Below are 17,500 nucleotides of genomic sequence, written 5' to 3' on the forward strand. Positions count from 1 at the left end.
GGTAGAGGAATGGGGAGGGGGGGGGTTAGAGTGTGGAGAGGGTGGAGGGTAGAGGAATAGGGAGAGGGGGGTTAGAGTGTGGAGAGGGTGGGGGGTAGAGGAATGGGGAGGGGGGTTAGAGTGTGGAGAGGGTGGGGGTAGAGGAATGGGGAGGGGGTTAGAGTGTGAGAGGGTGGGGGTAGAGGAATGGGGAGGGGGGTTAGAGTGTGGAGAGGGTGGGGGTAGAGGAATGGGGAGGGGGGTTAGAGTGTGGAGAGGGTGGGGGGTAGAGGAATAGGGAGGGGGTTAGAGTGTGGAGAGGGTGGGGGTAGAGGAATGGGGAGGGGGAGGGGGTTAGAGTGTGGAGAGGGTGGGGGGTAGAGGAATGGGAGGGGGGTTAGAGTGTGGAGAGGGTGGGGGGTAGAGGAATGGGGAGGGGGTTAGAGTGTGGAGAGGGTGGGGGGTAGAGGAATGGGGAGGGGGCACCAGTCTTTCCTTTAGTCATAAATCACTCCTAGAAAAACACGATTACCCCTCAGACATATATAAAGCACTGCAGCTCCGTTAATAATTGGGCCTGATCATTAATGAAAGAAATAAAGAATGCGGTTGGTCTGTCACGCCCAGAGGGGCTCTGTTCCCTGAGGAACACACCGGAAATGTCCGCCCGCCGGGAAAACTCATTTTGCATGTTTGTTTTCTAACTCTTACACACACACCTGCATATGCACACACATGCTTTTATTCGTGTATATGTGTGTTGTTTGGGGTGTTTTCGGTGAGGGGTGGGGTGAGGAGGGTAAATAATTACTCATTAATCCAGCTGTAGATGAACCCCTCCCACTCCTTCCTCCCTTACCGATAATAACCTTTGACTTCGTCTATATGTCAACGCTGAGGTAATTCACCAGAATGGAGAGGATAGAGGGAGGGAAGAAGGGAGAGGATAGAGGGAGGGTAGAAGGGAGAGGATAGAGGGAGGGAAGAAGGGAGAGGATAGAGGGAGGAAAGAAGGGAGAGGATAGAGGGAGGGTAGAAGGGAGAGGATAGAGGGAGGAAAGAAGGGAGAGGATAGAGGGAAGGAAGAAGGGAGAGGATAGAGGGACGGAAGAAGGGAGAGGATAGAGGGAGGAAAGAAGGGAGAGGATAGAGGGAGGAAAGAAGGTAGAGGATAGAGGGAGAGGGGAGAGGATAGAGGGAAGGAAGAAGGGAGAGGATAGAGGGAGAGGGGAGAGGATAGAGGGAGAGGATAGAGGGAAGGAAGAAGGGAGAGGATAGAGGGAAGGAAGAAGTGAGAGGATATAGGGAGGGAAGAAGGGAGAGGATATAGGGAGGGAAGAAGGGAGAGGATGGAGAGAGGGAAGAAGGGAGAGGATATAGGGAGGGAAGAAGGGAGAGGATATAGGGAGGGAAGAAGGGAGAGGAGAGAGGGAGAGGGGAGAGGATAGAGGGAAGGAAGAAGGGAGAGGATATAGGGAGGGAAGAAGGGAGAGGATGGAGAGAGGGAAGAAGGGAGAGGATAGAGGGAGGAAAGAAGGGAGAGGATAGAGGGAGAGGATAGAGGGAGGAAAGAAAGGAGAGGATAGAGGGAGAGGATAGAGGGAGGAAAGAAGGGAGAGGATAGAGGGAGAGGATAGAGGGAGGGAAGAAGGGAGAGGATAGAGGGAAGGAAGAAGGGAAAGAAGGAGGGAGTGGAGAGAAGGAGGGAGCGGACGGAGGGAGGGAGGGTAGAATGGAGAGGATAGAGGGAGAGAAAGAGGGATACCTAGTGGTAGTTTGTTCTCAACAGCAGGTAGTTTGTGCTCTAATAGAAATGCTCAATAGAGATGGAGAGACAGAGAACCTTCCAGCTGATTGAGTATGGAGGCCTTCAGTATTGCTCCATGCAGTACATGCTTTACAGTATTGTATTGTATCAGTATTGCTCCTTACAATACATGGTGACAGTTTTGTATGAATCAATATGGCTCCCTGCAGTACATGGTTTACACTACAGGGCTCAACATTAAGGCAAGTAAAAAACAATGTTTAAAAAAGAGTCGCACAACCAGAATATAGATTTCAGTTGTCTGAATGGACACGTAAAAAAAATCACAATATCAAACAATTACTCCGATCAGCGTTGGATCAGGCAGAAGCTGCCGCAGCATGACATTCTGGGTAATTTACCCATATTCCCACACGGAATAAAAAGAAACGCAACATGCAACATTTTCTAAGATTTTACTGAGTTACAGTTTATATAAGGCAATCAGCAAATTTGTATTAATGAATTAGGCCCTAATCTATGGATTTCACATGACTGAGAATACAGATATCTGTCGGTCACAGAAACCTTAATAAAAGGTAGGGGCGTGGATCAGAAAACCATTCAGTATCTGGTGTGACCACCATTTGCCTCATGCAGCACAACACATGTCCTTTCCATAGAGTTGGTCAGGCTGTTGATTGTGGCCTGTAGAATGTTGTCCCACTCCTCTTCAATGGCTGTGTGAAGTTGCTGGATATTGTCAGGAAATGGAACACACTGTTGATCCAGAGCATCCCAAACATGCTCAATGGATGACATGTGAGTATACAGGCCATGAAAGAACTGGGACATTTTCAGCTTCCAGGAATTGTGTACAGCTTCTTGCGACATTGGGCCGTGCATTATCATGCTGAAACACGAGGTGATGGCGGCGGATGAATGGCACAAAAATGGGCCTCAGGATCTCGTCACGGTGTCTCTGTGCATTGAAATTGCCATCGATAAAATTCAAAAAGTGTCATTTGTCCGTAGCTTATGCCTGCCCACACCAAACCCCACCACCACCATGGGGCACTCTGTTCACAACGTTGACATCAGCAAACCGCTCGCCCACACAACACCATACACACTGTCTGCCATCTGCCCGGTACAGTTGAAACCGGGATTCATCCGTGAAGAGCACACTCCTCCAGCGTGCCAGTGGCCATCGACGGTGAACATTTGCCCACTGAAGTCGGTTATGACGCTGAACTGCATTCAGGTCAAGACCCTGGTGAGGACCATGAGCATGCAGATGAGCTTCCCTGAGACGGTTTCTGACAGTTTGTGCAGAAATTCTTTGGTTTTGCAAACCCACAGTTTCATCAGCTGTCCAGGTGACTGGTCTCAGACGATCAAGCAGGTGAAGAAGCCAAATGTGGAGGTCCTGGGCTAGCGTGGTTACATGTGGTCTGCTGTTAGGAGGCCGTTGGATGTACTGCCAAATTCTCTAAAATGCCATTGGAGGCGGCTTAAGGTAGATAAATTAGTATTAAATTCTCTGGCAACTGCTCTGGTGGACATTCCTGCAGTAAGCATGCCAATTGCAAACTTGAGACATCTTTGGCATTGTGTTGTGTGACAAAACTGCACATTGCACCTTTGTAATGATCAAGCTTGGCTACTACACATCTCTTTGGTACCACAGATAGACCTAGGCTATTAAACATCTCTTTGGTACCACAGATAGACCTAGGCTATTAAACATATATTTGGTACCACAGATAGACCTAGGCTACTACACATCTCTTTGGTACCACAGATAGACCTAGGCTATTAAACATCTCTTTGGTACCACAGATAGACCTAGGCTATTAAATATCTATTTGGTACCACAGATAGACCTAGGCTTTTAAACATCTATTTGGTACCACAGATAGACCTAAGCTTTTAAACATCTCTTTGGTACCACAGATAGACCTAGGCTATTAAACATCTCTTTGGTACCACAGGTTGAACAGAGTTGAATAGGCTATTAAAAAAGATTTGGCTCCACATGATTCCTCTCGTTCCTCCCGTAGCCTTCCAGCCAAATGCATAGCAGTTTTAATTTAATTTAATATTTATTTTTACATTATTGTGGATGGCCGCTAGGGGGATATAACATTGTATATGGGCAAACACAGACATGTATTTCAGATCCCTCCTACGTACTTGGCCGATGTCGGTTACGGGCCTTTTTTGGGGAGTCAAAAATCAGTTTTACTAAAACCGTTAATGTCAAGTCCTGCACTAGTGTTAGTATTCCTCCCTACAGTACACTTTACAGTGTTGTATATATCAGTAGTTCTCCTTACGGAACATGATTTACAGTAGTATTGCTCCCTACAGTACATGGTTTACAGTAGTATTGCTCCCTACAATACATTATTTACAGCAGTATTGCCCCCTACAGTACATGGTTTACAGCAGTATTGCTCCCTACAGTACATGGTTTACAGCAGTATTGCTCTCTAGAGTACACTTTACAGTATTGTATATATCAGTATTGCTCCCTACAGTACATGATTTACAGTAGTATTGCTCCCTACAGTACATGATTTACAGTAGTATTGCTCCCTACAGTACATGGTTTACAGTAGTATTGCTCCCTACAGTACATGATTTACAGCAGTATTGCTCCCTACAGTACATGGTTTACAGCAGTATTGCTCCCTACAGTACATGGTTTACAGTAGTATTGCTCCCTACAGTACATGGTTTACAGCAGTATTGCTCCCTACAGTACATGGTTTACAGTAGTATTGCTCCCTACAGTACATGGTTTACAGCAGTATTGCTCTCTAGAGTACACTTTACAGTATTGTATATATCAGTATTGCTCCCTACAGTACATGATTTACAGTAGTATTGCTCCCTACAGTACATCATTTACAGTAGTATTGCTCCCTACAGTACATGGTTTACAGTAGTATTGCTCCCTACAGTACATGATTTACAGCAGTATTGCTCCCTACAGTACATGGTTTACAGCAGTATTGCTCCCTACAGTACATGGTTTACAGTAGTATTGCTCCCTACAGTACATGGTTTACAGCAGTATTGCTCCCTACAGTACATGGTTTACAGTAGTATTGCTCCCTACAGTACATGGTTTACAGCAGTATTGCTCCCTACAGTACATGGTTTACAGTAGTATTGCTCCCTACAGTACATGATTTACAGCAGTATTGCTCCCTACAGTACATGGTTTACAGCAGTATTGCTCCCTACATTACATGGTTTACAGTAGTATTGCTCCCTACAGTACATGATTTACAGCAGTATTGCTCCCTACAGTACATGGTTTACAGTAGTATTGCTCCCTACAGTACATGATTTACAGCAGTATTGCTCCCTACAGTACATGATTTACAGCAGTATTGCTCCCTACAGTACATGGTTTACAGTAGTATTGCTCCCTACAGTACATGATTTACAGCAGTATTGCTCCCTACAGTACATGGTTTACAGTAGTATTGCTCCCTACAGTACATGATTTACAGTAGTATTGCTCCCTACAGTACATGGTTTACAGTAGTATTGCTCCCTACAGTACATGAGTTACAGCAGTATTGCTCCCTACAGTACATGGTTTACAGTAGTATTGCTCCCTACAGTACATGATTTACAGCAGTATTGCTCCCTACAGTACATGGTTTACAGCAGTATTGCTCCCTACAGTACATGGTTTACAGTAGTATTGCTCCCTACAGTACATGGTTTACAGTAGTATTGCTCCCTACAGTACATGGTTTACAGTAGTATTGCTCCCTACAGTACATGGTTTACAGTAGTATTGCTCCCTACAGTACATGATTTACAGCAGTATTGCTCCCTACAGTACATGGTTTACAGTAGTATTGCTCCCTACAGTACATGGTTTACAGTAGGAACAGTTCAATCAGCTAGACAGGAACTGGAAGGCCTGGAAACAGGATGCAGCGGCTGGCGAGGAGTGTTTGGAAATGATCAGTAAAAATAATCAAACATGGTGCGAGTGTTAATGGGGGAGAACGCCCATGGTGTCTCGTGTGTGTGTGTGTGTGTGTGTGTGTGTGTGTGTGTGTGTGTGTGTGTGTGTGTGTGTGTGTGTGTGTGTGTGTGTGTGGTGTATCTCTCCCTCCTATAGCAGTTAATGATGATGGATGATATAGTTAAGGAAGGCTGTGAACAGCTGTGTTTGGGGTAAAGCAGGATTGTAATAGAGGACAGAATCTGTCCACTAGAGCTTAACAATATCCCTCTTCAGCCGTCTAGGATGAGAGATCTACCGTCGTGATACAAGACATATGAAACATCCAACAAGCTCTGTCTCCCTGCAGAATAAGACGCTTTCTCCAAACATCAGATCTGGAGGGATTTCTCTGGGAACATCAACCGTTTACTGGCATTGCGTTCCCCCTCTACCAGTGTACATCACCATCAATAGAACTGTGACATGCTCAGGACCTGAGGCCCTTGTGCCATTTAAATATATATTTAAAGGCAAAGTGTGTGAGTGCGTGTTTTTGTGTATTTGATGGGTTTTCTCCTGTTCTTTGCCCTGCAGCCCATATTACAGTTCATCCTGTCATTATCCCATAAGGAGGCCTGTGTGATCCGGTCATTACGTGACTCCAGATCTGAGCTATGAAGTGTGTGTGTGTGCGTGTCTTTGCGTGTGAGTGTGTGCGTGTGTGTGTGCGCGTTTGAGCTTTATCCGTGTCTCATACTCAGCTTGATGACACACCTCGGAATTCTCTGCCCTTGCCTGAGGACAGGGAATGTTCTCTCATATCCGCATGGATCAGTGTGTGCGGTGTGAGCGGGAGCTTTTTATCAGTGTGTGTGTGTGTGTGTTTTAGCAGTGAGGGTGTGTGAACCATTAAGAAGGACTCCTAGGTTTGCAGCTCCTCTGCTCAAGGTGTAAAGGAGGATGAAAGAGGTGTCCTGAGACAGACAGAGAGACAGGCATAGCAAGCCCTCCCCTGTAGGTGTCCACTGACCTGCCTGCATCCCAGACTCCTAGCTCTGAGATGATGCGGTTAATCTACCAGGATGAGCTCAGATCTGGGTGTGCCACACCACCGCTACACACCTGCTCTGGCCTCCTCTTCTGGGCCTCTTCCAATCCAGACGTGCTTTATGGATGAAGGAAAGGGAAAAGTTGTAGTGTTTGGAGATGTTATATACAATAGCTCCAGTGTAATAATCAGTATATAAAAGTTTCCCGGTAGATATATGGGAGGTACTTAGTTTTATTTCTCAAAGTGTGTAGGTGTTTCTGTATCTTAGAAGTATGTTAGAATTCATTGTAATGGCAGTCAGATGTCCAGGTCCATTGTGGGACCACTGGATCAGTGCAAGGACTTTTCTCTCATGAAACTGTTGAGTTCCTCTGTGATAGAGAGCAGAGCAGCAATGTCCTCACATGGACGGAGATAGATGTGGAATTACTGTTCACATCAGATCTGTGTGTCTGTGTCTCTCCACTGATAGACTCCAGGTTCATGGATACCCACATAAAAAATTATACAGTTTAATATTCTGAAAAAAAATAGAAGATTAAAAAGCAACTGGCAGTTCTTTTTGTCTTTAACATCAACAATCATCTGACAAGCAATAACACATTCCCAGATAGTGGCTTGCTCTACTCAGACAATTGTGTAACTGAAGAATATTGTGTGACAGGCTAGGAACCAAACTTTTGGTCAGTTTCCCTGGGCACCGTTATTAGGGTAGGATATGCAGGAAATGTATAAAAGCACCCCTTGGACATGTCACAGATTATCCATTATATTGATCAGTAACTGAAGTTTCCTTGCTAACAATGAAAAGAAATGTCTTCAAAAGTGGAAGGCAGTCGGGAAGAGGCGAGATCAGGTGGGACCATTCAAGCCAATGAGAGTGCAGATGCTCGTGGGAACAGTCGGGAAGAGGCGAGATCAGGTGGGACCATTCAAGCCAATGAGAGTGCAGATGCTCGTGGGAACAGTCGGGAAGAGGCGAGATCAGGTGGGACCATTCAAGCCAATGAGAGTGCAGATGCTCGTGGGAACAGTCGGGAAGAGGCGAGATCAGTTGGGACCATTCAAGCCAATGAGAGTGCAGATGCTCGTGGGAACAGTCGGGAAGAGGCGAGATCAGGTGGGACCATTCAAGCCAATGAGATTGCAGATGCTCGTGGGAACAGTCGGGAAGAGGCGAGATCAGGTGGGACCATTCAAGCCAATGAGAGTGCAGATGCTCGTGGAAACAGTCGGGAAGAGGCGAGATCAGGTGGGACCATTCAAGCCAATGAGAGTGCAGATGCTCGTGGGAACAGTCGGGAAGAGGCGAGATCAGGTGGGACCATTCAAGCCAATGAGAGTGCAGATGCTCGTGGGAACAGTCGGGAAGAGGCAAGATCAGGTGGGACCATTCAAGCCAATGAGAGTGCAGATGCTCGTGGGAACAGTCGGGAAGAGGCGAGATCAGGTGGGACCATTCAAGCCAATGAGAGTGCAGATGCTCGTGGGAACAGTCGGGAAGAGGCGAGATCAGGTGGGACCATTCAAGCCAATGAGAGTGCAGATGCTCGTGGGAACAGTCGGGAAGAGGCGAGATCAGGTGGGACCATTCAAGCCAATGAGAGTGCAGATGCTCGTGGGAACAGTCGGGAAGAGGCGAGATCAGGTGGGACCATTCAAGCCAATGAGAGTGCAGATGCTCGTGGGAAAAGTCGGGAAGAGGCGAGATCAGGTGGGACCATTCAAGCCAATGAGAGTGCAGATGCTCGTGGGAACAGTCGGGAAGAGGCGAGATCAGGTGGGACCATTCAAGCCAATGAGAGTGCAGATGCTCGTGTGAACAGCAGACGTAATCCGATATAAAGTGTTGTCATGTGTCCTACTTATATCAGTACACTGGTAACATCCTTATCATTACGAAACTTCTATTCAATCAAATAAGCCATTTGCCTCTTTTGTTAACCAAATATTGACCTCCATACAAACGTCCTCACTTGGTAAGCGACAAACACTAAAAGCAAAGCTGCCTGCTTGAGAAGACAGCTTTTGGGCCAGTTATGCCTCTTGCTTCGCCTGTTCCTCTCTGATGTTCAGGTGAGAGTTTTGAACCTGGAACGTCCTTTGTGTGTATAGGCTGGTATGGTGTTGGTGCTGTTGGTTAGTTCTGTGAACAACCATTTTGTGACCATGCTGTCTTGAATAAATGTTCGGGGTGTGGTCGATTTTGATCTGAATGGTATGTGTTGCGTTTGACCATCAGTGAGTTTATTCAAGATGTTCATTATGTAAAAGCACTGCAATAATGCCTTCAGTTGGATTGTTTGGAGAAGCTTTTCTGGTTTGAGGTCCAGGCGGTTTATTGACAGTCTTTTTAAGTACAGTCATTTACATTCTAAAATATATATATTGTGTATGTAAAGGCAGTGGTTAACTGTTCTTTCTTTCCTACCATCAGAAGTACAGTATTGTCTGTCACTGTATTTGGTCATCTTGTGAACTTGGTCAGCTGAATCTCCGTGTAAGCACTGTTGTATTTCAGAAAGCGATCTAGTGGAAGTAACAGATCTAAGAAATCATTTTGGTGACTCTTGGTAATGTGTTATTTATGTGTCAAACAAGCCAACCTAATCCTCTAAGCTTTAGTAAACTTGACTTGTTTATATCTGCCTCTGTACTGTTTTTCTGTCATGGGCCTAGAACCTGTCTAACGTTTAGATGTTACAATTATAGTTTAAAGTGTGTATTTTTACTAAGGTGTTGTCTGGTCTGTTACATTGGTCAGAACTGTTGACCCAACTCAATAGGTGGCCTGTCACAAACCTGTGTGTCTTAGGTCCTGATTGAGGTATTCCCCTCATTTAACAGTAACTGGTATAGTGTCTTATGTCCTGATTGAGGTGTTCCCCTCATTAAACAGTAACTGGTATAGTGTCTTATGTCCTGAATGAGGTGTTCCTCTCATTAAACAGTAACTGGTATAGTGTCTTAGGTCCTGATTGAGGTGTTCCCCTCATTTAACAGTAACTGGTATAGTGTCTTAGGTCCTGATTGAGGTGTTCCCCTCATTAAACAGTAACTGGTATAGTGTATTATGTCCTGATTGAGGTGTTCCCCTCATTAAACAGTAACTGGTATAGTGTCTTATGTCCTGATTGAGGTGTTCCCCTCATTAAACAGTAACTGGTATAGTGTATTATGTCCTGATTGAGGTGTTCCCCTCATTTAACAGTAACTGGTATAGTGTCTTTTGAGCTGTTCCTCTCATTAAACAGTAACTGGTATAGTGTATAATGTTCCCCCGGAGACACCTGAAACCCCACCTCTTTAAGGAATACCTAGGATAGGATAAAGTAATCCTTCTCACCCCCTTAAAAGATTTAGATGCACTATTGTAAAGTGGCTGTTCCACTGGATGTCATAAGGTGAATGCACCAATCTGTAAGTCGCTCTGGATAAGAGCGTCTGCTAAATGACTTAAATGTAAATGTAAATGTGTCTAATGTCCTGATTGAGGTGTTCCCCTCATTTAACAGTAACTGGTATAGTGTCTAATGTCCTGATTGAGGTGTTCCCCTCATTAAACAGTAACTGGTATAGTGTCTTATGTCCTGATTGAGGTGTTCCCCTCATTAAACAGTAACTGGTATAGTGTCTTATGTCCTGATTGAGGTGTTCCCCTCATTAAACAGTAACTGGTATAGTGTCTTATGTCCTGATTGAGGGGTTCCCCTCATTAAACAGTAACTGGTATAGTGTCTTATGTCCTGATTGAGGTGTTCCCCTCATTAAACAGTAACTGGTATAGTGTCTTATGTCCTGATTGAGGTGTTCCCCTCATTACAAGACCATGGTGCTTGCCTACGGAGCTGTGAGGGGAACGGCACCTCAGTACCTCCAGGCTCTGATCAGGCCCTACACCCAAACAAGGGCACTGCGTTCATCCACCTCTGGCCTGCTCGCCTCCCTACCACTGAGGAAGTACAGTTCCCGCTCAGCCCAGTCAAAACTGTTCGCTGCTCTGGCCCCCCAATGGTGGAACAAACTCCCTCACGACGCCAGGACAGCGGAGTCAATGACCACCTTCCGGAGACACCTGAAACCCCACCTCTTTAAGGAATACCTAGGATAGGATAAAGTAATCCCTCTCACCCCCCTTAAAAGATTTAGATGCACTACTGTTCCACTGGATGTCATAAGGTGAATGCACCAATTTGTAAGTCGCTCTGGATAAGAGCGTCTGCTAAATGACTTAAATGTAAATGTAATTAAACAGTAACTGGTATAGTGTCTTATGTCCTGATTGAGGTATTCCCCTCATTAAACAGTAACTGGTATAGTGTCTTATGTCCTGATTGAGGTGTTCCCCTCATTAAACAGTAACTGGTATAGTCAGGAAGCAGTGCCATTTTAGCTAACCCTAGTTAGCAGGTGTTACAACAATATACAGTCATGTCCACAAATACACTACAGTCATGTCCACAAAAACAGTGAATACTATGGTATGTAAATATAGTAATGCTACTGTATTTAGACAATAGTATATTTTTTTTAGGGCAAATTAAACACCAATTACTCTAATATTATCTGTTGATTTGGGATGATTCATTTCACTGCAGATGTATTGAAATACATGTATTTGAATGGATGTCATATGGCACGTTGTTGACATACTCCCGGATAACACACACACTGTCTGACTACAACTCATCACAGCAACCAGAGACATTCAACTGCACCGTCCTGCTTCAGGAGAAGAAAAACTGTGCAGTGAGCATGTTGTCTGTATTTCCTTCCAAAGCAGGTTCAGCATTGTGTTTAGAAAGGTCCATGAGGTAGAGCATAAGAAGCAACACCCAGGTCACTGACTTGACTGTGTGAGCGAGTGAGTGACTGAGTGAGTGACTGAGTGAGTGAGTGAGTGACTGAGTGAGTGAGTGAGTGACTGAGTGAGAGTCTGAGTGAGTGAGTGAGTGAGAGAGTGACCGACCGACCAACCGACCGACCTAATTACTTACTTGGCACTCCGGTACCGCTTGTCATGCGGTAGCAGAGAGAACAGTCTATGACTAGGGTGGCTGGAGTCTTTGGCAATTTTTAGGGCCTCCCTCTGACACCGCCTGGTATAGAGGTCCTAGATGGCAGGAAGCTTGGCCCCGGTCATGTACTGGGCCGTACGCACTACCCTCAGTAGTGCCTTGTGGTCGGAGGCTGAGCAGTTGCCATACCAGGCAGTAATGCAATCCGTCATAATGCTCTCGGTGGTGCAGCTGTAAAACCTTTTGAGGATCTGAGGACCCATGCCAAATCTTTTCAGTCCCCTGAGGGGGAATAGGTTTTGTCATGCCCTCTTCACAACTGTCTTGGTGTGCTTGGACCATGTTAGTTTGTTGGTGATGTGGACGCCAAGGAACTTGAAGCACTCAACCTGCTCCACTACAGCACCGTTGATGAGAATGGTGGCATGCCCGGTCCTCCTTTTCCTGTAGTCCACAATCATCTCCTTAGTCTTGATCACATTGAGGGAGAGATTGTTGTCCTGGCACCACATGGTCAGGTCTCTGACCTCCTCCCTATAGGCTGTTTCATCGTTGTCGGTGATCAGGCCTACCACTGTTGTCATCAGCAAACTTAATGATGGCCATGCAGTCATGAGTGAACAGGGAGTACAGGAGGGGTCTGAGCATGCACCCCTGAGCTTTGTATCATGCCTGCCTAAGGGTTTGTAATGTCCATGCTTTATAAGGCAGAAGGTATAATTCCTGACCTGTTACTTTGTACAATACTGTGGTATTCTCATGCTCTCTGGTACTTTTGAATGTGGTCTCCTCATATAGTCTCCTAGTTGTTTATTGGACCCAAAGCCGACTCGAGGTTTTATACCTTTGCAGATTCGACTGCCAGAAAAACTTTTATGATGAAACGTGAAGCAGAAAAAGGGAGGTGAAGACTAACAGTGCTGGTGTTTTCTTTAAACCGCTGTTTTACTTAGCAAACCAACGTCCAAAAAGCAGATTTGGCTGTCATTAGAAATATGAAAGGGGAGGTGAAGTGGGGGTGTGTGTGTGTGTGTGTGTGTGTGTGTTTGTGTGTGTGTGTGTGTGTGTGTGCATGCATATGCGCAAGACTGTTTGTGTGTCCAGGGCTGCACACATACTATGCATGTATGCGTATGTGAGAATGATAGTGTGTATGAATGAGTGTGTGAGAATGATAGTGTGTATGAATGACTTTGTGCGCATTTGCATCTCACTTTGCCAAGAATTAATAGTTTTGCAACCACGAAATCTTGAAAACATATCAAAACCTTTTTAAATGATCTGGTGTTGAGTGAGGGGCTGGGAGGCTTACGCTGGGGTTTGGAGAGATAGGGCGATGGATGTGTTTTTAATTCATCTATGCACCGGCACGCCTCGATGCAATCTCCCCCGTCCCCCTCGGATTTGGACTGAGCCAGGCCGGACTGGACTGCTCCCTCGCTTTCTTTCTCTTCCTCCCATCTCTCTTTCTTTCTCTCCCCACCTCTCTCTCTCTGGGTTGATCTATTCCCGACTCCCCCTCTCTGAGCCAATGAAACACTGTAATTACAAAACAGAATGTCCACGCCAGCATCCAATAGCTCGGGCCAAACGAGTCCCTGGTTGCCGTGGAGACAGCAGGCGTTCTGTTTTGCGTGTTGTCACAGGGCAGCGTGGCGTTGAGAAATGTGGGATGGACCCCAAAAACAATGTTTGGCGGGACTGGAGGGATCCCAACCCCTCTGTTTCTCCTCACAACTCACACCTACTGATGTACACTGGAAGAATCCTAGGAAGAGTGAGGGAGGGAGGGAGGGAGAAGGAGAGGGGGGAGGGAGAAGGAGAGGGGGGAGGGAGATAGAGACGGGGATGGAGAGATGGCTTTCACCACTTCACAAGATCTCCCTGTCTCACCAGAGAGAGAGAGAGAGAGAGAGAGAGAGAGAGAGAGAGAGAGAGAGAGAGAGAGAGAGAGAGAGAGAGAGGCCTTTAGTCTCCACAACATACATTTAGCTCCATATCCATCATCTCAGCAGTGTATATGTTGACAGAGAGCTCTACAGTGCATTACTGGGTGAAGTAGCATTTTCGCGTTCACTGGAGGAGATGACGGTAGTTTCAACGTGCTACAGTGATTACAATATCTACCAGGAGGTCTACCCCTCTCTCTCTCTCTCTCTCTCCTTTCCTCTGTCTCTGTGTTTCAGGGAATGTGATTCTGTCCCAGGCACCTAGGGCGTGCTATAAGAGGGTATTACCATTCAGAGACTAGTGTATCACAGCTTAGTGAGTGATCTGAGGGATTTCCTGCTCACCGACGCTTACACATTCTTTCTAAATTGCTCTTTGCCAGGTGGGGGGGGGGGATTAGATACTCACACACACATAGACACACACACACACACACACACACACACACACACACACACACACACACACACACACACACACACACACACACACACACACACACACACACACACACACCTGAGATGTCCAGTCCAGAGAGTCGGATTAGGGGTGTCAGTGCAGTGTGTGAGTGCCAGGGAGAGAAGAACAGAGCAGGCCTTAGTAGCAGGGTCTGGGACACTGCCAGCCAGGTAATATGAGATACATACTTTCCCATCTTACACCTGGGGGTACCAGCCTGGTGCTAATGGCTCTGAGAGAACCTCTATCACTGCATGTTACACACACACATGCTGTATCTTCTCTCTCTCTGTGGAAATGCCCTGTAAAGTCTCTGAAAGATGTTCCATCAAACCCTTAAAACATTCACACCATCTCCTCTGAGTCCAGGCTTGTTAAAATGCCCGATAACAAGTTCAAATAGACGGACACACGCACACAGACAGACCTTGGAAGTTGAATTAAACAAGGGTAGCCTGGTTTCACATGGTGCTGATGACTACCCAGCAGCAGTAGCACGGCTCCATGGCAACACAACCTGTTAATGTAATCAGCACTAGCAGTCTGACACTCTGACAGCCAGCTCAGAGTGAGACTCTAGACACTACAATGTGGAGAAATGTCCAAAGAATGTTGATGTTAGGCAGTGAGGATTGATACCTGTACAGTATATGCCCAATAACAACAGAGAACCCTGTGGTCTGTGGTACATACTGTGGGTTCATATAGCTAATATACTGGAATAAAGAAGTGGATATCTCTCTCTCTGTCGCTCTCTCTAACTCTCTCCCTCTGTCTCTTTCTCTGTCTCTGTCTATGTCACTCTCTCTTTCTCTGTCTTTCTCTGCCTCACTCTGTCTCTCTCCTCTCTTTCTGTGTTTCTGTCACACACACACACGGATGCACACACACACACACACACACACACACACACACACACACACACACACACACACAGACACACACACACACACACACACACCTCACTCTGTCTCTCTCCTCTCTTTCTGTGTTTCTGTCTATCTTTCTCTGTCTTTCTCTGCCTCACTCTGTCTCTCTCCTCTCTTTCTGTGTTTCTGTCTGTCTTTCTCTGTCTTTCTCTGCCTCACTCTGTCTCTCTCCTCTCTTTCTGTGTTTCTGTCTATCTTTCTCTGTCTTTCTCTGCCTCACTCTGTCTCTCTCCTCTCTTTCTGTGTTTCTGTCTGTCTTTCTCTGTCTTTCTCTGCCTCACTCTGTCTCTCTCCTCTCTTTCTGTGTTTCTGTCTATCTTTCTCTGTCTTTCTCTGCCTCACTCTGTCTCTCTCCTCTCTTTCTGTGTTTCTGTCTGTCTTTCTCTGTCTTTCTCTGCCTCACTCTGTCTCTCCTCTCTTTCTGTGTTTCTGTCTATCTTTCTCTGTCTTTCTCTGCCTCACTCTGTCTCTCCTCTCTTTCTGTGTTTCTGTCTATCTTTCTCTGTCTTTCTCTGCCTCACTCTGTCTCTCCTCTCTTTCTGTGTTTCTGTCTATCTTTCTCTGTCTTTCTCTGCCTCACTCTGTCTCTCCTCTCTTTCTGTGTTTCTGTCTATCTTTCTCTGTCTTTCTCTGCCTCACTCTGTCTCTCTCCTCTCTTTCTGTGTTTCTGTCTGTCTTTCTCTGTCTTTCTCTGCCTCACTCTGTCTCTCCTCTCTTTCTGTGTTTCTGTCTATCTTTCTCTGTCTTTCTCTGCCTCACTCTGTCTCTCCTCTCTTTCTGTGTTTCTGTCTATCTTTCTCTGTCTTTCTCTGCCTCACTCTGTCTCTCTCCTCTCTTTCTGTGTTTCTGTCTATCTTTCTCTGTCTTTCTCTGCCTCACTCTGTCTCTCTCCTCTCTTTCTGTGTTTATGTCTATCTTTCTCTGTCTTTCTCTGCCTCACTCTGTCTCTCTCCTCTCTTTCTGTGTTTGTCTATCTTTCTCTGTCTTTCTCTGCCTCACTCTCTCTCTCCTCTCTTTCTGTGTTTCTGTCTATCTTTCTCTGTCTTTCTCTGCCTCACTCTGTCTCTCTCCTCTCTTTCTGTGTTTCTGTCTATCTTTCTCTGTCTTTCTCTACCTCACTCTGTCTCTCTCCTCTCTTTCTGTGTTTCTGTCTATCTTTCTCTGTCTTTCTCTGCCTCACTCTGCCTCTCTCCTCTCTTTCTGTGTTTCTGTCTGTCTTTCTCTGTCTTTCTCTGCCTCACTCTCTCTCTCCTCTCTTTCTGTGTTTCTGTCTATCTTTCTCTGTCTTTCTCTGCCTCACTCTGTCTCTCCTCTCTTTCTGTGTTTCTGTCTGTCTTTCTCTTTCTGTCTCTGTCTGTCCATCTACATGTCTTTCTGTCTCTCCTTTCTCTCTGTCTTATTTTATGCTGTGGTTGTTACATTGTAGCCTTCTACATGCCCGACACGATTGTTCAATAAGAGCTAGTTTAATCTGAGCCCTCCTATCTCTCTCTCTCCCAGGTGGATGCGTTGCGTGTTCGTCTGGAAGAGAAGGAGTCCTTCCTCAGTATGAAGACCCAGCAGCTCCAGGACCTGACGGAGGAGAAGGACACGCTGGCCGGAGAGATCCGGGACATGAAGGATATGCTGGATGTTAAGGAGAGGAAGGTCAACATCCTGCAGAAGAAGGTGTGTGTGTGAATGTGACTAGCTGTTTTCCAATAGTGTTAATTACAACTAATTAGTCCGCTAGTTTGGGGAGTCACCACTGAGTATGACCCCGGAGACATCCTTCTCTCAGCACACACACACACACACACACACACACACACACACACACACACACACACACACACACACACACACACACACACACACACACACACACACACACACACACACACACACACACACACACGGATAAGCACACACTCAGATGCATACACACACACACACACACAGATGCATACACACACACACACACACACACACACACACACACACACACACACACACACACACACACACACACACACACACACACACACACACACACATACACACACACACGGAAACACACACGCTACCTGAAGTGTAGGTTGAAGAGGAAGCCAGTCAAACGATGTACCCTTAGGAGAGGAAGCCAGTCAAACGATGTACCCTTAGGAGAGGAAGCCACTCAAACGATGTACCCTTAGGAGAGGAAGCCAGTCAAACGATGTACCCTTAGGAGAGGAAGCCAGTCAAACGATGTACCCTTAGGAGAGGAAGTCGGCCCTGTGAGAAGGTCTCATACTTATAGAACTGGTTATGACTTTATTCAATTGAATTAAGTGACTACAGTATTTGTTGACATCACATCATCACTACTGCTGATGGGTCCCTGACAGGACAGAGAAGAAAGGCGCA

General features: G+C 46.0%; 1 protein-coding gene across 1 annotated transcript in view; it reads left to right on the plus strand.

Annotated features, from left to right (window-relative positions):
* Nucleotides 1–17,500, plus strand: part of LOC115123110 (ERC protein 2-like) — a 513,551-nt gene that overhangs the window by 112,950 nt on the left and 383,101 nt on the right. The window contains exon 8 of the mRNA XM_065005262.1: nucleotides 16,613–16,780. Within this exon, the coding sequence (XP_064861334.1) occupies nucleotides 16,613–16,780 (168 nt within the window). The remainder of the gene's footprint in view (nucleotides 1–16,612; nucleotides 16,781–17,500) is intronic.

Source organism: Oncorhynchus nerka, linkage group LG20 (assembly GCF_034236695.1).
Source record: "Oncorhynchus nerka isolate Pitt River linkage group LG20, Oner_Uvic_2.0, whole genome shotgun sequence".
NCBI lineage: Eukaryota > Metazoa > Chordata > Actinopteri > Salmoniformes > Salmonidae > Oncorhynchus > Oncorhynchus nerka.